The sequence below is a fragment of the Aythya marila genome (genome assembly GCF_965140915.1).
Source record: "Aythya marila genome assembly, chromosome: 8".
Classification (NCBI taxonomy): domain Eukaryota; kingdom Metazoa; phylum Chordata; class Aves; order Anseriformes; family Anatidae; genus Aythya; species Aythya marila.
Window position 1 is genome coordinate 6,354,659 of NC_139049.1, and position 24,763 is coordinate 6,379,421.

Below are 24,763 nucleotides of genomic sequence, written 5' to 3' on the forward strand. Positions count from 1 at the left end.
GGCCTTGTGCTGTGTGAAGAGAAACAGACATTTTCTCTCAGTTTTTCTGACTCCGTCTGGGATTTTTTTTAACGACACGGCCTTTACAACGTCAAGTTGAAACTCCATATCGCTGATTTTACGGGCTCAGAAAGGGGATCTCGTTGTGAACCGCCAGGGCTGTGTCGGATTACTTTTTACAGAGGGTCTGGGGGAAGTTTTTACGGGGGAGCCCTTTCCCCAGGGGCCGGGCTGCGGGCTCCGAGCAGCGGGGACCCGCGGTGCCCCACAGCGGCTGCGGCGGGGCGGGCAGGACTCTGGCCGGCCGGGGCCGCCTCAGAAAGGGGCGCGGTGGGGCTGGGCCGGGGCGGCGGAAGGGAAGGAAGGGAAGGGAAGGGAAGGAGGAGAAGGGAAGAAGGGGAGAAGGGCAGGGCAGGGCCGGCAGCGCGGACAAGATGGCGCCGGCGGTGCGGGGGCTGAAGAGCCTGGTGTGGCAGAGTGAGTGCGCGGCTCGCTGCTGCTGTGAGGGAGCCGCGGGGGCTGCCGTCCGAGGGCATTGCGCTGCCACGGCTTTGGGATTTCGGCTCTGCCTCCTTCCGAGGCTGGGTGGGACGCGGGTCGGGGCAGCGCTGCCTGCTGCCGGGGAGGGGAAGGGGAGTCAGCGCCTCAGGGGTCCCGCTGGGGGGCTCCCGGTCCGTCGGAGCTGCCGGGGGAGCCGAGGTTGTCTGTCAGCGAGCGGCAGCGTGCGCCTGGCAGGGTTCAGCAGAAAAACTAAATACAAATAATAATAATACAAAAAAAACCCCACTGGAGGTATTTTTATTAGTGAGCTGCAGGGTTTTATGGCCGTGCTCGGGAGCAGGTTCTGCCGGTGTCGCTCCGAAAAAGCCGAGCGGTGGCGGCTCGGTAGCGTGAAACCAGCCTCGGGACAGGCGGGCAGCGGCCCCACGCCAGGCTGAGGTGTTTTGGGGCTGCTCGGGCAGCCTGGTGGGCGGCCGACCCTGGCTGACAGGGAAGGGCCTGTGGCCGCCCTGCCTTCTGCTGCCACCTGCGAGCGCCGGGGGCTGGCTGCTGGCAGGGAATGAAGGAAGAGAAGAAGGGGGAAAAGAGGAAAGGGGCACGTTTTTGGAGCGCTCAGTGTGTAAATTACTGACATAAATATCCTAGCTGCTGTAAATAGAAGCATTTATTTAGCATTTGAGCTTCAGAAATCCCCTCTTTTGCTGCTTTCCTTCTCCTGGGTTGCTCCAAGTTATTTGCGCCTTTGACTGTGACATTTTCTTGAGAGTTTCTTCTGGGGGATGCTGAGGTGTTTAGAGAAGATCTGGGCCTCGTGAGGAGGGAACCTGATCAAAGTGCTGGTGTGTTATCAGGGCACACGCGAACTTGGGAAAGTGGCATTGCTGGCGTGGACGAGACTGAAGGGGGAAAAAAGGTTAGCACTGCTTCATGGTTTAATAATAAAACGTCTCGTAAAAGTCAAGTTTCCTTTGAAAATAATTGTTGTTAGATAGCTAGTTACTGTTGTCTTCTCAAGACCACAACAATTCTGAAATTGGTGAACAAGTTTCAGGTGTTTTTAGTGAATTGGCATTTTGTTTATGGGTAATTCAAGGCCAGAAGTGGCAGCTCCGTAATATTTCCGTGAAATGTTTTTAACGCTGGTTTGTCTGGAAATAATCCATCAGTAATGCTGACATTTCATGTGGTACATTGTTAACAATGCATATCTTATTCCTGTTCTGTGGAAAAAAAATGAGTGTTCTGTGGAAAAAAAATGAGTGTTTTATCTATGCTGTGGCATGGTGTTATTTAAGAGTCTTTGTTCCTTGGGAATGCATATTTCTGTAAGGTGCGCTTTGAGATGAAATCTAAGCAGAAGTGTGTGGAAAAAGTTACCAGAGTTTACAGAGAATAATAAAGAGGGAGGAAGATAAAAAGAAAGCTACTTGTATTTAGAAGACATTAGTTTTTGTGAATGAAGTTAGAAAACTAACCAGATACACACACACACAGATGCAGTATCTGTAAATAAGGTTATTTTCCCTAAGCAATTCTGCCATTAAAAACTTGTAACAGTTTTAAAATGCGTTCTAGATTTGTATAGTTACATTTTAACCTAGCCATTAATATTTTTTATGATTCAGCATTTTTTTTTTTCCAGCTTTGTTTTCCCTGGCACTTGGTTCTGGTGAAAGGCACAGTTGTAGTACTTTAAGGAAGTACAGCATGAATGGGTCATTGGCTTTGCCAAGGCGTGGGTTGCTTTTTTTGTTTGTTTTTGTGTTTGGCTTTATTTGCCATATGGCAGTTTAGGAAAGACAAGAACTAAGGAAATGACACCATAGGCGAGAATGGAGCACTACTTATGCATGGCCTTATGATAGTTTTTGTTGCCTTCAGAATACTTACTGGAGGCAAATGAGATGACTTTGAGATCCTGTAAATCAATATAGTTTCTTTGGTATTCCAGTTATTTGAGTAAAGTAGTTGCAGGTTGGGGATAAAATAAATAGCAGTTGGAAAATATGCTGTATCTGGGAAACTGGTAGCTTGGAATAATGCTATCTGTCTTCCACAGTGGGAGAAAGCTGACTTTTTTTTGATTACAGAAATTAAGTTTGAGTAAGTTTGAGACAACTGGATTGTGCATTTGTGTGTTTTGGATTATTTTATAGGCAAGCAAGTGAAAACGTTTTAGGAAACCGTATACTTGAGATTTTGGATGGGACTCTGAGTCCATTATTTTAGTATTTAGTATTTTAGTATTTATAGTATTTTATATAGTATAAATATATATATATATAATACTATATATACTATATATAGTGTATATATATAGTATATATAGTATTTTAGTATTTATTATTTAGTATTTTATTAGTATTAAAAAGATCTCTGTAATGCTAAAGACTAAGTCTGGTAAGAGTGTTTTCAGAAAATACAAAGGCTAATAAACTTTCATGAATCTAAGCGTTTTTTTATTATAACTTGTGTAGAAACCCAGAAGAAAATGCAACAAATGTACGAAGTGTAAAAGGGACAGGAAAGAATGTTCCTGTATTACACAATGGCCTTGGGTATTAGTTTTGGGTATCTTGGGTGTAGATAGTATCATGCCAAAGGACCTTGAATGTAAATGAAGATCTTAATATTTACAAAAACTTAAGAAGTAGATGGACTTTGCTGTATGTGCAACTACTGTTCTGGAGCTCTTTGTGATTGTCTCACTTGGCAGGAATCACAAAATGTGTGTCAATTTTGTTAGTCTGTATTTCAGAACTGTTTGCCTTACTTTTACATTTGGACTTGGGAAAAAGGTCTAACTGATGACAGCCATAGTTCACAGCTTCATCTGAAATTCTGTTCTCTGGGAAGGCTTCTTTATGGTTGTGTTTATAAAAGTATTGGCTCATCAATTCTCCAAATTTTCTGACTTGTAATTTGTAAATATTACTGCCATGGTCAGATTTGCACTAGATTGAGGACCGTGCTCTGGAAAGCTGCAGCTCATAGTTCTGGTGATCTGTAATGGCTGTGGGACATAACTCTTAGTGCTGAATCCTATACATGATTTATAATTGACATTTCTCCCAAAATTGTAATAGCAGGAAAAGTTAATGGATACCTGTTTTAAGGTAACTTTTATTTCCTGATTAAACTGGTATTTTTGTAGTTTTTTTTTTTTCTGGAATTCTAGAGAAAGAGCAAGGACATGTGAAGTGTACACATATTGGAAAACAGGTTTAACTGTGTTGGCGTAACTATCATTTCTTGAAGAGTAACTTTGATTTTTGCACGTGTGCAATCTGTTTTATTGAACTAAACCGTTCCACTAAATAAAGAAAAAAAGACAATGAAATATTTACAGGCCTATGACCGTTTAGATTGATTTTACGGAGATTCTCTACATTAGCAAAAATTAGTATTTTTTTAGAACAATTTGATTCTTCTAATTGGTAACATCTCTGTTCCTTCTTACAGAGCTGAAATCAGCAATATTTGACGACTGCAGGAAAGAGGATGAATGGAAGGTATAGTTTTGTATAAATATCGTTTAATGGCTATTTTTTCTTAAAATGTTGTTTACTTTCCAAATAGTGGAATTTTAGTTCTGTTAAGTTGGGTCTGTGTAACACACAAAGAAAAATGTAAGGGTTAGCAGAGGAAGAACAAATGGCAGTTGTCTCAATTCTTTTTTTGCTAAATTTAGAAATTCTTCCTGTTTATCTTCACTTTTTTGTCTGAATGACTTGCACTTTATGCAGTTCTTTAGAACTCCATGTTGCTGTCTTAATTGCACCGGTGGCCAGGAGAAAATAATGTTGCTGTGTGGTATGTGTGGAGCAGGATTCAACAGTATGAGATAGGCTTTGCTCCAGACTCCAGCTCCACCAATGTTTGCTGTTTTCAGTGATAACATCAACAGTAATAAAAATAATAGGGAAGTACAGCTGAATGGCCCTGAGAAAATCATCTGATTCAAGTGTTGCATTGTTTTCTGATCAGTAATTTCTATATATCTTCCAGAACAAGTATGACCTATTTCTCACTCCCTCTTGTCCTGTAGTCTGCTGATTGTTGCCTTGTTTTTCTGAATTACTTTTCAGTCGATGCCCTAAAGCAGCCCACAGATTCCTGGGGTTCCACAGATTGCCTTTGAAAGGCGCTTGACCATATTAATCATCTAATTATTATTTGTCATCCTTGGAAGTTTTGTTTAAAAGATATGTTAGAGAGAGCTCCAAGATGAAGGTTCTGTTTTTTCAGTACACGATATGTTCTTATGTCTATCTTTCCTTTTTTTCTAACTAATGTTTTTTTTTGTTGTTGTAGTTGAAGCCAATTGTTACTGATCCTCTTATTTTGGGAAGAAATGCAGACAGACTGTTCTTTTTTTGCAGCTGACTTTGTGTCTGAAATCCATTGTCCTATTTTTTCTTCTTGGGACTAAAATTATGCCAATTAGTTTGACTGACTTGATTTTGACTGATGTTTTTGCTTTTTTAATGAGATATTTCAAATTCACACGTGTCTTCTGAGCTGTGGAGAAGTGAAGACATGTACTTAAGCAGTGGTACAAAATACCAGCGAGGTCTTGCATTTTATTGTAAATGGCTCAAGATTGATGTAAGCACAGGAAGATACACAGAGATGGTTGGGAAGGGTGAGAGAGCTTGATTACCTGAAGAGTCTGATAGGAAGGAGACTTGGTTAGTTAAGAGAAATTATTATCTCATAAAAAACTGTTAGAACTGGGTGGGTGGGGTGGGAGGAGAGAACAGCTGCTTAAGCTGTAAAACTTTTGAGACTAAGAACAGATACACCTAAGTCGGCCGTAGTGCAAATTAGGCAGAATTCAAGACTTGTGTCTAAGTGAAAGTTTTGAGACGAGGGGACAAGGTACCAAGGTACTTAAGATGCAGTTCGTCTTCTGAGATGCTGTATGTAGCATCCTTCTGATGTTACTGGAGATGAATTTCTTCCTCTTCCTACAGCTGCTATGTACAGGTGATGAAAGATACAGAGTAAAGAAGTGGATTTCAGTGTCAAATTTTCATGGCAGGTTATTCAGGAAATAATATGGTTTTATTACAGCTGATTAATTTATCTAATTGATGTTTTATGTATTTAGATAATTCTTTTAGATGACTATACTACTAAATTGCTGTCACTCTGCTGTAAGATGACTGATCTGCTGGCAGAGGGTATCACAGGTAAGCACAGCTCTTCTCAATATACACGTTATGTCTTGATTTAAAAAAAAAAAAAAAAGGAAGCAAAGAATAAAGTTGATGGTACCCTCACATAAAACTTTATTTTTTCTTGTCTTCAACAGCCAAATTACCATGGTGTATTAGACTAGAAAACTGGCTTTTATAATAACCAACCAATTGCAATTTCACTATTTGAATAGAAAATTAAACATGTCTCTGCTCGGAAGCTATTTTTTTCCTGTCTTACTGCAAAAGATTGCTTTAAGGGTGTTGGTGGTTGGTTTTTGTTGTTTTTGTTTTGTTTTTCTGATGTCCTGGATGTGATAAATGAATTATCCATGACACTGAATTTTTTGAGGATGTTACCTGTGAGCTGAAGTGAATACAGGAGCATAGTAAAGAACTATGTTTTTACTAAAGTTCACTTAAAAGAATAGGCAAACTGCTCTCTATAATTTTCTTAATGTGTTCTGCAAGTGACTAATACCCACTGCTTTGAATGCATGTATGCTCATGAGCAGTAGAATTGGGGTATGGGTATAGAAGGGTATGGAAATGTAAGTGCTGAAGACAAAATGAAAACAACAGGCAACAACAGAAAACTGATGAGGGGTGGTTGCAAGCAAGTGGATGGGATACGAAAATTAAAATTTGAGTTGTGTTGCGCAGAAATGTTCTGGCCTATTTTCAAAACAAGATAACTTTTACTGGGAAAACAACAACAACAAAAACAAACAGGAAAAAATGCTTGAAACTAAGTGATATCAATGATCACTGTTCATGCTACGTATCGTTTTCTTCTAGGTAAAGTAATCAGGTTGTCACTTTTCTCAGTAGCTTGTATGTAGTTTCTAGTGGATATGTTTTTCTCACATATTCTGGAGTGTCTTTGATGTTCCTTGATGCTTGGTGTTAGCTGCTGTCAGAAGTGAGTAAGAGACAGATTGTGATAGATCTGGTAAACAGATCTGGTATGCCTGATTATATTAGGCTTTGTTTTTCTGCACATTTTATGAAAGCGTTTTTCCTCTAGTGAACTGTTTAAAAAAATAAAAGCTAACAGATGTTTTTCCTACCATAAGCCACTTGTCAAATTTTTATTGGCCATTCTGTAATGCTTATTAGTATATCATTGTGCCAAACTTACTTTTGAAATTGAAACAGATAAACTAAATTACTGATTTTTTTTTATTTCATTGCCTCTAGTTCTAGATTTTTAGAAATACTTCTGTAATTGGATGAGGCGACATTGAAAATTAGCTTTTTTCAGATAAGTAGCAAGATTGCTTAAAGAAGAGATTACATGATTAGGCTTTCAATTTATAACCTGAAGCTATGAAAATTTGCTCAGTGTTATCTTTTACAACGCGTTTACATGTTCTGAATATTCCGTATAACATGATTCTTTAGGAAGAATGATAGCAGAGCTGTATGCACTGATTTTTTTCTATGTACTTTGATCATAATTAGTACCACTTATCCATCCTTTGTGAGAAAAATCAGTAAGTATGCATTCTATTCATCAATACGAGGTCTTTCCTTTTCAGTGAACACAGTGTTGAAAAGAACCTGTCTTTCCACATCTGACGTTATTTATCCTGCTCTTTTCTCCCCCTCAAAATTACTGAGCATCATGAATCATTCTGCATTCTTGATCTAATGTATTGTACCACTGTGTACAGTAATGACCTTAATAAACAGAGAAAAGCAAGAGATGAATGAACCTGCTGATTTGTTGAAAACATCTAATTTGTGCCTGCTATTATATTGAAACAGAATAAGTACACAGGAAAAGGGTGAACAAAAGACAATAGAGGAATAGAGTCCAAAATGTTGCCCTCCATGTTTTCGTTCTCCCTCTACTTCAGTGTACTGGAAAAAGAATAATCTTGCAGTCCTCTTGTAAGATATTTCATGCTGGGCCCCATAGCTTGAGCATCTTTGTATTGCCCTAAGTTTCTGTGTGAGGGCAAATATTGTATAGAATAGACAGGAAAATCTGGATGTAAAACTTAAGTTGACACAAGGGTGCAGGCTGCAAAAGTCTTCTGGTAATTTGTTCTATTTAACGTAATAAATAAGTTTAAAAAAAAAAATGCTTGGCAGTAATTTTGAGGACAACTTCATTAGTCTTTTATTGTCTATACTAAAATATTTGTATATTATGAAAGCATAAAGCTCTTAATTTCAAGTAGTATTTTTTTTTTTTTTTTACTTTGTAGTGGTGGAGAACGTGTATAAAAACCGGGAGCCTGTTCCACACATGAAAGCAATATATTTCATAACTCCGACCAAAAAGGTGCGTATTTTTTTTTTTTTTTTTTACAGAAAAAAGTACTGCAAAATCTTTCAGACTGAAAAAGCAATCTTTTTTTTGAGTATTGATGTACTGATTATGACTATGCAGTGTTTTTTTTTTTTTTTATATTTGTGTGACGCTGCTCTGTGTCATGCTTAACTTGCCCTAGTGAAAAGGCAGTGCATTGTCACCACTGATCAAGTTGCAGGTGTGTAGCTTTTGATCAAGGAGACAATGTTTCATTGTGTAGATTTTGGTAACTTCACTGACAGACACAATGCAGCAAATAATGCAATACACTAAAGAATGGAATTCGAAGTGATGGCTCTAGTAAGAGGTTACAGCTACTTCCTAAAACCTCATAAGAGAACAAATCTCAGCACTGTGACAGGTGGAAAATGATACAAGTATCCTGTTGGGTTCCCAAAGTAATCTTGGCAGAGGGGTATGGAAAGTCAGTCAGGAGTGACTTTCTGTAACTGCTTATTAATGTTGCTTTTGAATAATAATAAAAATATCTACTTAAGTATTTTGTGCTGATTTGCAGCATTCTTTAGTTAGACTGGGTAACTAAAAGGGTAGGGGGAGAAGCTTTGGTACTTGAGGAAGGACAAAATACTACAGTGATATTTTTCTTCCCCCACAAGTCTGTAGATGGACTTATTGATGACTTCATCAGCAGATCATCAAGCAGATACAAGGCAGCATATGTGTATTTCACTGACTGTAAGTAAGCTTTTATGTTGTAGTCTGACTTTGTTGTAGTAAATAAGCCTCTTGCCTGTCTTTTCTGTAGGTTAATGCATTAATATATGGGTCCTGTTTCTCTCGAGAGGTTTTGAGACTCCAGTCATCAACTGTCCTTTGGCTGCCAGAACTTGCTCATGATGCTGTGGCAATGCTCAGTCATTCCACAAATAAAGTAAAACTATGTACCTCATATAAATAAAACTATTTAAAAATATAAATGCACGACGATTTGCTTTGCTGCAAGAATGATGTTTTATAATTTTTTATTGTAGGTAGTTCCTTCTTATGTAGGAGAGAAGGCTCACTGCTACTTGTGAGCCAGCATTTTTTGTGTGCAACTGAAAAACGAATATGGTGCCTATGTAGCCCTTGCATGGGTGATGCAAGGCATCTGCCTTGGTATCTACCAAGTGATTAATGTGATTGTGTGTTCTTCCACTGTCACTCTCTGTGACTAAAATGGCACGGAGAGAGGGAAGAAAGTTAAGAAACAAAATGTGCTGCTGAATCGTGGCAGTTTCTATAGGTGTTGTGGATGATACATGTGTGTCTGCTACTTTGGAGTTGCTTTGCCAGCTCAATCTAGCTCATAGGGAAAAAAAGCTCCTGAACCAAAATTCAAATGTAGTTCTTTGGTTGGGTTTTTGTTACTCCAAATCTCAACCATGTTTTGGTGTTTGAATCATACCCTTTCACTCTGTATCATATGTAGCAATTTAGAGTGAAAAACAAGACAATTTCTGTAGTGTTTCTTTAAGGTGTTTGTCAGATTTCCGTCATTAAAGTTGCATTTGGAAACTACTCAAGCTTATCCGGTGAAATTCCCTTTCTGTTGAGTATTTCTGCGAAGACTGTTCTTTGTGCCTGACAAGCCACTCCTGTGGGTCTGCTTCTGTCTATCTGCCACTGGCAGGAGCTTAGTAAAAGCTGGTAATTCTTTGTCTCTGTTTTACCCTCAAATCACTTTCAGATTTACAGAACCATTTATTTCATGAATTAGTCTTGTTTCCAGCAGTCAAATTTTTAGGTGTTTCAGGTTGGTATTGTTAGTTGCTTTTTCAAGGAACTGTGTTTTCTCAGAGCAGTTATGAAATTCATAGCAACATCTCCCAGCTTGTTTCATTTGCTGCTAATGCAGCAGTTTTTGGTTCTCCTGAGAAAATACTCCTGTGTATTCTCATGTTGCAAATGTGCAAGCTTTCACTACGAATATTTGCCAAAATTTCTCTGAGAGAGAGAAATACTTTCTATGGTCACTTTCAAGTCTATGTAGAATTTGTCATCAAAACGGTGGTGGTTTTTAGTTCAGTTTCTAGACTGTGATCCAATGTAGCCTGTGAATTGGCGGAACACGTGAGATCTGTAATTGAATGCTATATTTCTGTTTTTATACTTGATATCTACACAGTACTTCTTCCTTTAACCTTTTTTTTTTTTTTTTTTTTTTTTGGTAGCATGGGAAATGTTTTCTCTCTCCTATATGGGCAAAAAAAAAGAAAAGAGTAGAAATTTTTGCTTTATTATAGTTGATATCCTTCACTGCTGTACACTACTAAAAATTATTATACAAACTCACCTGCCAAAAGCTAGTAAAAATGATCAGCAATGCATCTTTAAAAAGAGATCTCACTATACAAGATACTGATTGTATATTTTCTTTCACTTCAGGAAGCTTTGGCAACTTTGTTATGTTACTGATAACTGGCTCTTAATTAGTATTGCTTTGAAAGGAGAATAATTGGATGGTGTGGTGAACTGATCCATTTCATGAAAGCCGTGGGATCAGAACTCAACCTACAAGGAAGTCATACTAAAAGCACATAAATAATTGCAAATGCTCATTTTTGGAAAACAAAAAAAAATAATGTTAGAGGTTTTTAAGGTTGTAAGTTTATAAATGACATAAGTAATTGCTGGAATATGCCCAAAAGATTTTTAGTGTAGTATCTTCTTTCCATAGTTTGTCCTGATAACCTCTTCAATAAAATTAAGTCTTCCTGCTCCAAATCAATAAGGAGATGCAAGGAGATCAACATTTCCTTCTTCCCATATGAGTCTCAGGTAAGTTTCATTCTTCATCTCAACAGCACTTTAAATCTATATGACTGTTGTTGATGTACTAGAAAATGATCACATAAAGTACCTCTTCTATTCTTTTATTGGCAAACTGTGAGACTGGTTACCACTTTGACGTATTTCCAGGGCATTCCTGTATTTTTCTGTTGAAAACAAATGCTCCCGTGCTGGAAGAGCATTTACTGGTTGTGTTTGACCTCTTCGCAAGACTCAGTCAGTTGTGGTAGAGAACTGTAGTAGAAAGGTGAGAGAAGGAATCTGTTCCTTAAGAGAAGGCAGGTATTCCTGTTTGTCTTGAAGCAGTAAGTTTCGGTATTTTGACAGACTTAGGTAGGTTGGCATGTAGGAGTAGGAATAGGGAAAATTCCAGAGCTAATTGCTCAGTGGAAACTAGAATAGCAGATAGGGCCGCATTTTTTTTATTATTATTTAGTTTGAGAAGCCATCACTGTGGATTTGGTTGCTTTGCTATTATTATTTATTACATAACTATTACATAACTTTTTAGTGAAGCCCGCAGTTTAACAGATGCTTTGGAAATGTATGATTTATGCCATTTTTTTTTTCTTGGTTGTACTTTACCTAGGTATTTACTCTCAATGTCCCAGATGCATTCTACCGCTGTTATAGTCCAACTCTGGAAAAGACAAAGGATAAAGATGCTGTAATGGAAACAATGGCTGAACAAATTGTTACTCTGTGTGCCACTCTAGAAGAGAATCCAGGAGTACGATGTAAAAGGTGGGGCAAAAATAGTGGTTTGTTTGTGTAGCTGCTTTCACTTTTGGGACTTGCCACATTGTTTGATACTAGCTTGAAGCTGTAGAATTGTTTCTTTTATTGTGACTTAATTTAATCCACAACTCTAATTACAGAAAGGTAGGAATTCATAAAGTATATGTGAAACAGGGATTCTTCCTTTGTGTAAGCACGTACCAGTGCTTACCTTATTAAGTTCTGTTGTGAATTGCTTGTATTTCATGTTTGGGCTATAGGGTGATGCTAACATGCTGCCCTCCGTTACACAGTGTGCCTACTGAGTCCTCTAACAGAGATGCTGCTGTTGGGAGCTTTGTAGCTCCAGTTAAGATCAAGGAATTAATAAATTGCTGAGGCAGATTAGATTAGGAAAGATGATAATGCTTTTTCTGAATTTCTTCATAGTACAGAAATTGAGAATACTTTTGTTGAGCTTTGATAGAGTACAGGGTGGTAGCTTTGAAATCAGAGTAAGCATCTGAAATTACACCCAAGAATGGCATTCTAATATTTTTAATGAGAGTAATGAAACAATAATTGCTCGACTGTGGGTGTGTTTCCTTGTTTTTCTTCTGTTCTCTTTTCCTTTTCCAAAAGGATATGAAACTTTTTTGAGATTTGACCACAGATTTATTCTGTGACCTTAAATTTTTGGGAAAAGTCATGATTTGAAATACATACATATGTGTCATGTGTTGTAGTAAGGCATATCCAAGGTGTATCGGACCTACCCTAGGTTGGTGAACTGCATGTGTTGTATTTGCTTGTTGATTTCATATTCATCTGTAATAAGCTTCATGCACCAAAAATTTTAGGATTTCTGTGTAGAAACTATTCATCAGGGACTTAGTCTTGTGCTTTCCTGAATTGCAACTTCCACTTCTAAAATTAGACTCAAGTTTCTTTTAATGGAAAAATGTAACTCTTCTCTCTATCTCTTTGCTAGTTATAAAAGACTTTTGTGGTATATTGGAAGCAAAGAGAAATAAGTGATTACAAAAAAAAAGTTAATTATTAGATTTCCAGTTGTTAATTTAAATGTGTAGTTGCCTGAAAATTTAGCAGTGAGACTTTTCTCCTCGTGATGTTTTAAAGAGTGTCTTAATGTCTACTATGAGCAGTGCCCTGCCTAGGCCACAGTACCGTCTGGCTTTGCAGATGACTTGTTTCTTTGCATGTCTATACTTATCTGAAAAGCCTGGGGGTTGTGGGCATTGCTAGAGGTAGTAATGTGCACTTCCTAGATTGGGTTTTGCCTAAAACATTAGTCAAGCTGGCTGTAACATTCCTGTAAGAAAAATAATTTGGAAAGTAGGCAAAGATAATGGTGGGCTATTAAAACAATAGCTTCAGGCTCTTGACCAGGTGGTGGTTCTGGGCGTGTCTCCCTGACTGAGAATTTTTGGTGCTGGCTACTAGGACAGTTTATGTCCATCTTCTGACTGACACTGTTCCTACTGTCTGAAGAACCTGAAACATGAAAAGAGTGGAATTATAATATCAGAATGAAAACATAATGGAGATACTTAGAATGGTGTACTGAAACTGCATGTAAAACCAGGGAATCGGTCTAAGGAGATCCTTGTTTTAAAGGTAGCATTTTAATTTTTCGATTAAGAAACTAAGTTACATTCATTTCCTTTTTTCCCAGCGCGCCATCAGATAATGCCAGCAAACTTGCACACCTTGTTGAAAAACATCTTGAAGACTACTACAAAACTGATGAGAAAAGCCAAATAAAGGTAGAAAATGAACTAAAATGTTTGCTTTTTTGCTACATCATGGGCAGCAGCCTAAGCACAAAAGTATGGGGTAAAGGATTTGACTTAGTGATGTTCCACTCTGCTACAGAAATAAATGTATCTGATGCTACTGCACTAAAGCCCAAAATAGAACTTTGAGCTGAATGTTTGGAGGCCTTAGTGCAGATCTTTTTTGATGTACTGCAGCACAGTGTAGATAATCTACTCTGAAATAAAAGCAATTTACAGATTTATGAATAGATAATGAGAGGCCTTAAAAGCTTTTTTTTTTTTAAGCATTTTTATTTTCTTTTGATTAGGTAAGGTGAATGTAATGCAGTTGTCCTAAGAGCATTGCGTTAGGATTACTATTTAAAAGCATTGTGTTCTGATTATCATTTAAATATTTGTTTCTGTTTTTGTTGATAACCATTTGGACCCCATTTTTTTTCAGTTATGGAGAATTCCTCAAGCAATAGGATAGGTTTTATTCCAAGAACATGTACAGCAATGTAATTTACTGTAAATAGACTTAAGATGCGTTGGTTTTGTACTGTGCATCTTATCTTTACATTTATTTGATGGATTTCTAGGCTAAAACCCACTCACAATTAATAATAATTGATCGTGGCTTTGACCCAGTATCAACTGTACTTCATGAACTCACGTTCCAGGCAATGGCATATGATCTGCTACCAATTGAAAATGATACTTACAAGCAAGTACTTTTTCTTTTTAATCTAAACACTTTATTCTTGATAATATATACAGAATTGTTGAGCTGAATTGCACTGTAGGTGTTTTTAAGGTGCTTTTAATATGTAAGAGTTGCTTTAGTTATTAGTCTTTCCTCTTGAATTTGCAATTTTTTTTAATTAACTTCCTCATTTAGTTGAGATTAGGTGGGGACTAATTAATATTTTTGCTAAATTTGACTTTGATGCATTATTCTTAGTTGTCTGCTTAAGTAATCTCTATTTCTAATGTTTTCAACCTTTGTGCTAGACTTGTATCAAGGCATTGGTAGGGCACGTTCAGATTCCTGGCTTCTGTTAAGATAAATCAAGACCACTAATAGGATAATAATTCTGGAGAAAAAGATTTTTTTTTTCCATAAGACTTTTATAGTTCATGATTTAATTTGTGTGGTTGCTGTAATCTTACGTGTTTCTACCCCAAATAGACATTTAGGTAAGCTGTGTTCAGTTTGTGTGTGTTGTTTTATCACTAATTGGAATAACGACTTTGTTTGAGTATGGTACTTTGCTGTTGAATTGTTCTGACACCAAAGATTTTGGTAAGACTTTTCTTTTTGATGACTGCTTCTTGGAACAATGAGGCAATTTGACCTGATTTGCTATAGTCAAACAGGAATGCTCATTGGAAACACTGAGTATTTTCATATAACGTAGAATTTTGCAAATCTGAAATTTGTTGGGTATGGGAACATAGCAGAGTATGTTTTCTAAGTAGAGTCATGATCCAGCTTTCACAATTAATCTTGTTTTTTCTATTTTTCTGCATTCTGGCTTCACACCCTATCTGTGAGTTTCTGTAACTGGAAGTGTTATATAGTAAGACTATTTTGTTATGTAGGTTGATTTGTGTTAGTAGAAAAGTAATAGTTGAAAGTAATAGTCTGTAATGCTGTGAAGCATGTTACCTTGTGCATGTGAAATAATTTGTCATGCCTTGTCTGTTCTATGTGTGAATGGGATTTAATTTGGGGACTAAGATTCTTGATTTTTCCCTCAGAGTTATAGAATGTTTCATAGTAGGTACAAAAATCTGTGCTTTGCAATATCAATGTATATTATTTCACACACAATTTAAATCTGAAGGGAAATTTATTTTAGATTTAATTTGTCATTCAAATCTTCTTTTTGAAGGTACAAAACAGATGGATCAGCTGGGAAGGAAAAGGAAGCAATTCTGGAGGAAGATGATGAGCTCTGGGTGAAGATTCGGCACAAGCATATTGCAGATGTGATAGAGTATGTGAATCAATTAACAAATTGTTAAATACAAGTTATAAATGTTTCTTTGAGGGGTATATGTCTCACAAACAGTCAAGGAAGTAGGAGTATAGGGAATAATGAAAATAGCTTATTATATGCACGTTAAGCTGTTGAATAGTTGTTGCCAGGAAGAAAACATACTTTGAGAATCATAGCATGTATGTATAAAGGTATGCAATTTTGTGAGTAGTCATTACAGTTCTTGAGGAAAAATAAAATTATTTCCTAGGAAATATCTTCAAATCTTTTAAATTCATATGGATTTTGCAAGAAATACCAAGAAGTTATTGCCTCAAATGACTTGATAAATATCATAAAATAAATTGTTTAACTTCAGTTTCCTCTGCTGAAAAACATGCTGTAGAAAACACTTATTACTCTGCAGAAAACCTGTATTTGAAGCTTTTACTTTCATTCAAAACTTATTGCTGCTTAGTTCTCTTTAAGATTTTAAGAACTGTGATGCTGTTGCATTTCATTATTTATTTATTTCATTATTTTTATGCAGGGAAATACCAAAACTGCTGAAAGAAGTTTCATCAAAAAAGAAAGCAACAGAAGGAAAAGTAAGTTGTTTAGTGCTGTTTTTCCTGGTAATTGAATTTTCAGATGGTCAGATCTGTGTAATTTGTGGATCTACTAGAGAAACCTAAATATACACGTGCAAACCTATACCAATTGCAATATTTGGAAAATGCAAAGCTGCATCAGGAAGGGAAGTACAAGTGTCTAATACTGGGGGGGAAAAAATAAATTTCTATTGTTTCTTCACAGTTATCAATATCCAGTTTGTCCCAATTGATGAAAAAGATGCCACACTATCGTAAAGAGATTACTAGGGTAAGGGGTATTTCGTAAGTACAGCTCAGTGCTAAATAATTTATGTGCTGTAATTGTGTTGTTGAAGTTTAGATTTATTCACTTGTTATTGTGTATAACTTTTTTCCAATTTATGTTCAACTACTGTAAATTTTTGAGAAGAAAACTTGTTTCCACGTGTTTCATTTAAATACAGTTTACAGTTAAGCATTTTTATGTATGTACTTTAAGGACTGAAGATGTAAGAGTAATGTTCTAGAAAGTATTGGGGGGGGATCAATCTTCAAGTGAAGGGTAAACTATGGAAAATGCATGATGATTCTGAATATTGGTGAAAGACTGAGTTTTGTAACCAGTAAAAATGATTGCTCTGTTTAAAATAAAATAAAAAAAACAAGCTATGAAAACGGATTTTTGTTTTCTTCTAGCAAGTTGTCCACCTTAACTTAGCAGAAGATTGCATGAGCAAGTTCAAGCCTAATATAGAAAGGCTTTGTAAAACTGAACAGGTATGTTTAAAACAAACAAACAAAAAAAAAAAAAACAACCCCACAAAACTACTGCAAATGCAACTTTTTTGTGGGCAGGAATAGGTGCTTAGTTTTAACTGACAAACCTAGTATCTCCCTTGTGTTTTTTTTTTCTTTCTTTGCAGTCACTTTTTGAGGTAGTAGTATTTGAACTAAGGTGAGATATACAACTCTTACTCTGCCAATTAAAGAGTTGTTATTAGAGTTCTGTTTTTTCTTCGAATTTGGCTGATCTGTATAACGATGATCTTTGAATTTTCTTGATTCAAATATCCTATGAAGTTGCCTTACTATTTCTGCTGAAGGAAGCCCTTTTTAAATGTCTGGAAAAAGTACCTGCTTGAGTGAGACATTGCAGTTGTACTACTAATCTCAAGTTCAACATTCATATTATTATGAATTCTGGGGAGCTTCACAGGATATATAATACTTCTGAATTAATATTTTATAACAGTTTTGAGGTATAGAATATCTTTATTTTGGGCAGGGAGAGGGATACAACTGTTTTTATTGTAGCCTGGATTGAGGCTAGCAGTTTAAATTTGACAGAGCTCTTGTCCAAAATAACAATACAACAAAGACTGTAGCTGCTTGTATTTGAGCTGTTGGTTTATTCCTCTTATACAGATGTTTTTGATTGTCTTATGAGAATTTGAATCTGTTTGCGTAAAATGTATTCTTGCAGCATTCTCAAAGTCCATTGCAAACTGTATTCAAACAATATTAAATGTCTAAAAGCATTATATAGTATTACCACATCACTATTGAAATAGTTATGTCTAAAACTTTTCATACAGTTTAATTTTATGCAGCCTTTTTTTCTTGAAGCCTCTATTTTCATAAAAATATATTTCAGAACAAACAAAACCCATTTAAGAAAAAGTGTACTTGCTGAAATGATTTACTTTGTTTTTAATTTAGGACTTGGCTCTTGGAACTGATGCAGAAGGTCAAAAAGTGAAAGACTCAATGAGAGTCCTCCTGCCAGTTCTGCTCAACAAAAATCATGACAACTATGACAAAATTAGAGCTATTCTCCTGTATATCTTCAGCACAAATGGTATGTTAAGCTGCCCTGTTTTTTGTCTCAGTGCTATGAACTTCAACTCAAATTTTGTGAAAGAGTCCAGTATTTTAACTAACTCAAGCACATGTGTTAGTTGATGGTCAAACTTAAAAGAAACAGTCTATCCTCTGTAAATTCTCTTCCCTCAGATTGGTAGTGAAGATAGTATTGATAAAGAAACAAGAGGTTCAGTAGAAGTGCAGATCCATACCCTCTTTTAGCATCATTCCTGTGCTTGAATGTTTGTAAGAATTTTTCTCCTTTTCACACAATGTTGAAGTTGTTAAGGGAACCTGAAAATGAAGTCAATGGGAGAAAATCTGTACTAAAAAAAGGAGGAAACGATCAGAATGTGGGTCTAAGGAATCTGTAACAATATTGAGTTCTGTTCTCAAAAATGGATTTTTAATCCTATATTTTAGCATAAAAATTTGCTTATGTTAAACTTACGTTAAATACACAGTAGTGTATTGGCCAACCAAATGAAAAAAAAAAAAATCCTGGACTAAAGAATAACAGCCCAGAATGTGTGAGACAAAATTGGTCTCATTGCATTGACGAAGTCACGTGGTAACCAAGTCGTATGTTTTTCTTATATCAAAGGAACTACCCAGGAGAACTTGGACAAGCTGATCCAGAATGTACAAATAGAAAGTGATAGTGATATGATAAGAAACTGGAAATACCTTGATGTTCCTATTATCTCTTCAGTAAGATTTTTTTTTCTTAAATTTCCTACCATCCAAGCACTTGTCTACAGCTCTTTCAGCAACTCTTAGCAATATTGACCAGGTTCTGTTTTGGAAGCAGGCAATTACTAGGCATTCCTATTGTCATGACATGTCTAGGAGAAATCCTTTAAACAATTAACTTGGATACTTCTCAAAGAGATGTCTATAATGTTCCCTTGTAACATCATCAGATGGTGACTCTAGCTGGTTGGTTTTGGGAAGCACTAACTTACTCAGTTCCTTGCCTCTGAAAGGTGTTTTCTTAGTGTATCCTGAATTCTACAGGTAATCAGACCTGTGGAATGATTATCAATCATACTATGGTATCACCGTAATTGATAATAATTTCTTTAAAATTTCTTACTGATTTTTTTTCTCCCACCTGCTGTGAACTGGGAATAAGTTTTCAAAACAAAAGTACTGTATAATATATCTATGGTTTTGAAAATCTTTTCAGTCTGCTGTTCAGCAACAGAAACAAACAAGAAGGGACCGTTCTTTAGAAGAAACTTTTCAACTCTCTAGGTGGACGCCTGTTATCAAAGATGTTATGGAGGTAATTTCAAACAAGTAATTATTTCATGCAATGCAGGAATATATATCCAAGTGTGCAATTGTATTCCATCTAATGAAATTTTATAGTATTTTAACTTACTTCTATTAATACTTCTGCTGGTAAAGCAATCAATTCTAGTCTGTTTATAATATAGGCAATTAGAGTGCTGTTTATTGTTAATGCTACTTACTGGAGGTTGACTTAAGAGTAAAGCAAACCAAAGTGAACGTTTGTTTGTTTGTTTTGAGCTGCCTGCCCTGTCACTGGTAATATTTAGTGTAATCTAAAGATCTGGATATTACCTCCTTTGTCATTTTTGTTTTCTTCTAGTAGGTCTTCAAGCTGTAATGCAAATCTAAGTTGCAGATTGGTAGAAGCCAGAAAATTTTACTTGGCAGAAGTTGCTGCTCTATTCTTAAATCTCCTCCTAAGCATCAGTCTGTTGCTGATGTCAGACAATAGTGGGCTTACTGGGTCTTTGGTCTGACTCAGTGCACACATTTTCAGAGTTTTGCTAACCTTGTTAATTCATTAACTGGGTGTGCCTTCAGGAGACCATGACTTCTCTCATATAGTCCCCTAGAGAAATTAGTTAAGTTAGAGTAGTTGCAGATGAAAAACTGCTAGTGATATCTGAGCAGTTAAATCACTATCCTTTTGAGAAAGAAAGCATGTGTACTTCCATTCCTTATGATGTATGAAAGTCTTATAATTGCTTCTAGTATTACGTGGTCTAGCATTTTGGTATGCAAGAACACTGTTTTGGCGATGCTGGCTGCCATTGGTTGTTCTAAGAAATGATATGTGCTGTCATTAAATGTCAGGTAGACATCCTTACTGGAAGTTGAAGCTTGTTGGGCTTTGGTTCTCCATGGTTGTTTAAACTGGGTTTTTGTTTTGCCCTTCAGGATGCTATAGAAAACAAACTAGACTCAAAAGACTGGCCCTATTGTTCCCAGTGTCCACCTACCTGGAATGGTTCAGGAGCAGTAAGGTAAAGTGGTTAATATCTTGAGATGCGATGTTCCTGTTTCTCAGTACTTCTGTCACAGGTGTTGTTAAGCATTATACAAGTGCACTTTCTAAGTGGTGAAATGATTTATAAATGGTTATGTAATGTTGAGGTGTAAAACCATAATTTTTAACTCATCTAAAACACCCTGAACTGGATTGTTAGTTTAGTAACTCTTCCTAGTCCTGCGTGGCTGCTTGTGTAGAATATCTCCTTTTTGCTTCTAATTTAGAAATAGCATTTCCATATTCCTAGAATGAGAAGCTTAAACAACTGAGCTTTTTACTGTGAAGTAGTTTTAAGAATGTGTTATCAGTATGCTGGTAATTTGAATCTGCAATTAGTATATATGTTAGGAAAAGTATGTTTTATTTTTTATCTTTCCTAGCTATGTGAATCTTACTTGATAACAGCTAAATAAATCTATTTTTAGTTATATTCTATTTGTGTATGGACACTGAAGTACTTGAGATTTTAGCTTTTTCAAATGAACTCTTCTGAAAGCTTCTGCTGTAATTGGTAGCATGCAGAACAAAGCTTCCTGACAGAGAAGCTGTGTACAACAAGATTTTTGCTTTGTATTTATTTTCCCTTTGGATATCTGAGTAGTTTGTGTAATGTACTAACTTGTGTTCTTAGAAACTCTTTTAGTTACTGGATTTTTTTTGCTTTGTGAACTGCATGACAGAAACCATTACTGCTCATTAAGTGTGTCATTTTTACCAAAAATTAATCCGTAAAACTATATAAATGTCATCTTATGAAATGTTTTGCAGTGCTCGCCAGAAACCTAAAGCTAGTTATCAAGATGAGCGAAAGAGTAGTGCAAGACTGATTATATTTGTGATTGGAGGGATTACATATTCTGAGATGCGCAGTGCTTACGAAGTTTCTCAAGCCCACAAGTCATGTGAAGTTATCATTGGTAAGTCTGTCCTGGGACCAGGGTGATATGTAGAGATTTACTTTAAACAAGAGTATGTAGTCTAAAGATACATTTCTGTAAAAATGTAAGCATCTTTTTCAACGTTGGTTCAGTAAACTAATGCTACAGCCAATGTATCTTTTAAAACCAGACGTTTAAACTGAGAAGATCCTTTGGTAGTTTTCAACATAGAAGTAACATCATAAATTAAATCAGAGAAATGAGTTATTAAAGTAGTCTGACGTATAGCAAAAAATATTTAATAAATCTTTATTTCCTTGCATTAGACTGTCTCCTCACAAACTCATGCATCTGCCTGTGCTTTACCTACAATTATTGTACCTACAATTACCTGCAGCTACAATTATTATTCTGGTTAATTTTGTAAGTAGTAGGAAAGCTGGTAGAATACTGCAAAAGTAATCACTTCTTGTGGGAGGGAGGAGAAATAATTATTTCTTATTTTTTTTTAAAATTTTTTTCAAGTGTAGCTAAGTCTGTTTTACAACATCTTGCCGTTCTTGTCATGTTTTTGTTTTTCTTTCAGAAAAATTAAATAAAACACACCATGCTCAATAGCTTTTTCCGTGAAAATTAGTGATCTCCCTAATCTTTTTAGGATTCTGCGGTGTGTTTGTAAATGCATGAATCACTAGCAGGAGTAATAATCCCTCAGTTAATACCTAGAGGCAGCAAATGCTTTTTCTATCATCTGCTGTGTTCCAGATAATCATTTATTGCTATTTAAATTTAATTGCTAAAACACTTGGGTACGTGATATATCAAAACAAAAATCCCAGATTTAGAACCTTACCAGAGACCTGTATTGATGTGCAGTGGCAACTGCTGTTTGGGTGCGGAGTCATCTAAAGCATCCTAATTGCCTGAGATGCCTGTGTTTTGGCAACTAAACTTTAAATCCTTTTTGACACTCAGGAATAATCCTATCTACTGTCACTTAAATAAATAAGACTCTTCCCTAAAGCAGTAACAACTTGATTCTGAGAACTAGAATCTGCCATTAGTACTTTTTTTTCTTTTGGTTGCTGGTCTTGTTAGTAGTGATTGAGGTAGGTTTAACACCAGTGTTGAGTTGCAATTGGAAGACAAGGACAAGAGGAATGTAGTTTGACAAGGCTGTTTCTTCATCTAAGACTTGTTTACAAAATTGCATCTAGCATAAGTCACTTCCATTGTAATTTCTGGCACTAAGTTCAGCATCATCTTCCTTTTTTTTATTTGGAAGTGATTCTTGTAGCTTTGCATGTAATCCTGCTTTCTGAGGGAAGGTGATAACATTTCCATGCAAGATGAAAACATTACTCAATTTTGAATTGAGAATTCAAGGAATACTAGCCTGTACAGATTGACACTGCTAAAACTCAAGGTTTGAGACTGCCCTAATCTTAAATGGTTAAGATTTTCCTTTATAACTGCAGGGTGACCCTTCAAGGCAGTTATATCATGCTCCATGAGAATCAGAGAAGTAATAGTAGTGTGCTCTTGAGGAATAGCATGGATTTTCTTGGCCGCTCCAAATTTGGAATTTGTTGTGAATTTTTTTAGGAAATGTTGACTGGTAAAAGAAAATTTTCTCTAACCATTATTTGTATGGAGAACTGTTTGTGGTAATCCTTAATGCAGATGACTTCCTGATTTTTAGGATAAAGCCTGTTATTAACTCACCCTTCCACAGAATGGGCAGATTTATTGCAGCTTGGGACAATTATGGAGTGAAAGGTTCAAGGCTGTGTTTCAAACCAGACGGAGCAGGGACTTGAAACTGGTGTCCAAAGTAAGAGTACTAGGGATGTGGTCTTTGCCCTCCCATCTTTGCTTCTCCACTCTCTCCTGGTCCCCAAATCCTTGTAGCCTTTGTTTAACTGGGGCAAGGGGCAGAGCAAGAAAGACAACCGTTTTTTTTTTCTGGTTGTCCACTGTGTGTGGAAGGAGGACACCTCCCTCGTAGGCCTTCCTAATCGTGACAGTTGGGCTTTATGTAACACACAACTTTACGTAACACACGAAAACATTTTGAACTGTTTTTTTGTGTGTGTGTGTGTGTATATATACTTCTAATGACTGCAAAGCGTAACAATTAACTTAATCAGTCTAAAAATTTGTTTGCTTTGTCAGGTTCTACACATATTTTGACACCTAGAAGACTACTGGATGAAGTAAAGAGCCTCAGTAAACCCAAGGATACGGTCTGCATTAAGGATGAATAGAAAGGGTGATGCGTTAGGAAAAGACAAATAGTATGTACACGTTCTCATGCAACTGACTTTTGCAAATACTGTACTGGGATACTACAGGGACTAATGGAATGTCATTTAAAATCTGAAGTTGCTGCTTTTTGGGGGGAGTAGAAGGCAGAGAAAGGGGAAAAAGAATAACATGTTTCTTAGGTTGTATTTAGTATAGGCGGTGGTACACTGTAAGTGCCTTTTCAAAAGGGCATGTTCTTCCCTAACAAGTTATGATAAAACTTATCATGATTATATATATATATGTATGTATACTCCAATTGTTTTTGAAAACTGTGAAACCTTTCTATAATAGTTTATTTCTAAAAATCACTGAATTAAAGACTAGGGTCTGAGGGAGAGGCTTCAAAAGAAAGCTGTAAATACTAGTTTGTTAAAAAAAAAAAAAAGTGTATATTTCACAAAAGTGCAATGTCTCTAACTTCTCTGTAAAATAATTTTAAATACATGTCATTATGAATTTTTTTTTTTTCTGGGTGGTTGTGGGTAAGGTAGAAATCCAGTCATAGACATATTGAGCACTTAATTTCAATAAATAACATTAAAGAAATGCTGTCAATTGTGGACTGAAGTACACTGTAAACATATACTTATCTCTAAAAATTTCCAAAAATAGTTTTTTTTACAGACTTGCTTGTGATTGTCTGTGTAGTGCGCCTGTTTTATAAATGGAATTGCCTATAATAGTGTTCTGCTAGCTCCCATGTAATTTTCAAAATTGTAAGCTTCAATTTTTTTTTTTTTTTTTTTTTTTGAAGGGGGGAGGAAGATGAGAGAGAAAAAGAGGGGAAGCAGCCAAATCTTTGGCAGGGCTTGGTAATAAAAAGAAAAAAGCAAACCAAACAACAAAACCCGATGCATTCAAGGAGAATTTCTTTTTTTTTTTCTTACTTATTAAGAAAGAAATACATTAGTTTGTGATTAAGTGGATCAAATAAATTATATTAGTTCTGTAATACTGCTAATAATTAGATTTGTCTTAGTTATTTAAGTGTAAACTTTTATTAACCCTTTAAAGGGATAATATTGTGTTGATGTGCATTGATATGCTAGTTTATTATATGTGAGAGAAATCTGAGAGAAATGTCATAAAACACGATTACTCAAGTTGTTTATTTACCATTTCTACAAACTGTAAGGGTATTCATCTTCTGTTTTGCAGAAATGTGTTTTCTTTTCCTTCTTTTTGCCCTCAGGTTAACTAGTAGGTTAAGAAAACATCTTTGATAGGTAAGTTTGGTCGAAGTGAATTAGAAGGTGGCAAAAGGTCAGGTTTTTTTTTCCTTCCTTCAAAGCAGTTTATAAATTATAAAACTAAATGATTTAAAAGCAGTAAGTGCAGAATGTAATAACTGATATCAGTGTCATATTTAAGGACTAAAATAATTGAGAAGTCAAATGAAACTCGCTGTATTGATACTTATGTATTGTATATGGTTGGAGAAATATCAACTTGAAGTGTTGGACTATTTTCCCACAGTCGGCATTTAAACTTTCTTCAAGTGTTTGTTTTTTTG

The 24,763-nt window shown here is 36.1% G+C and overlaps 1 protein-coding gene across 1 annotated transcript; it reads left to right on the plus strand.

Moving 5' to 3' along the window:
* Window positions 1-410: 410 nt before the first annotated feature.
* STXBP3 (syntaxin binding protein 3) lies at window positions 411-24,285 on the plus strand. Its single transcript, XM_082765696.1, has 19 exons — window positions 411-477; window positions 3,964-4,013; window positions 5,615-5,696; window positions 7,919-7,995; window positions 8,643-8,721; window positions 10,706-10,806; window positions 11,408-11,562; window positions 13,232-13,322; window positions 13,916-14,040; window positions 15,212-15,316; window positions 15,849-15,906; window positions 16,115-16,180; window positions 16,588-16,668; window positions 17,611-17,749; window positions 18,359-18,465; window positions 18,944-19,042; window positions 19,951-20,036; window positions 20,831-20,979; window positions 23,116-24,285. The coding sequence occupies exons 1-19, from the start codon at window positions 435-437 to the stop codon at window positions 23,205-23,207; spliced, it is 1,785 nt and encodes a 594-aa protein (XP_082621822.1). The 5' UTR covers window positions 411-434; the 3' UTR covers window positions 23,208-24,285.
* The last annotated feature ends 478 nt before the right edge of the window (window positions 24,286-24,763 follow it).

Coding starts and splice junctions, on each gene's coding strand:
- STXBP3 (XM_082765696.1), top strand. CDS start 435: ATGGCGCCGGCGGTGCGGGGGCTGAAGAGCCTGGTGTGGCAGA. Junction 14,041..15,211: donor ATTGAAAATGATACTTACAA/GCAAGTACTTTT, acceptor TTCTTTTTGAAG/GTACAAAACAGATGGATCAG. Junction 17,750..18,358: donor GTATATCTTCAGCACAAATG/GTATGTTAAGCT, acceptor CTTATATCAAAG/GAACTACCCAGGAGAACTTG.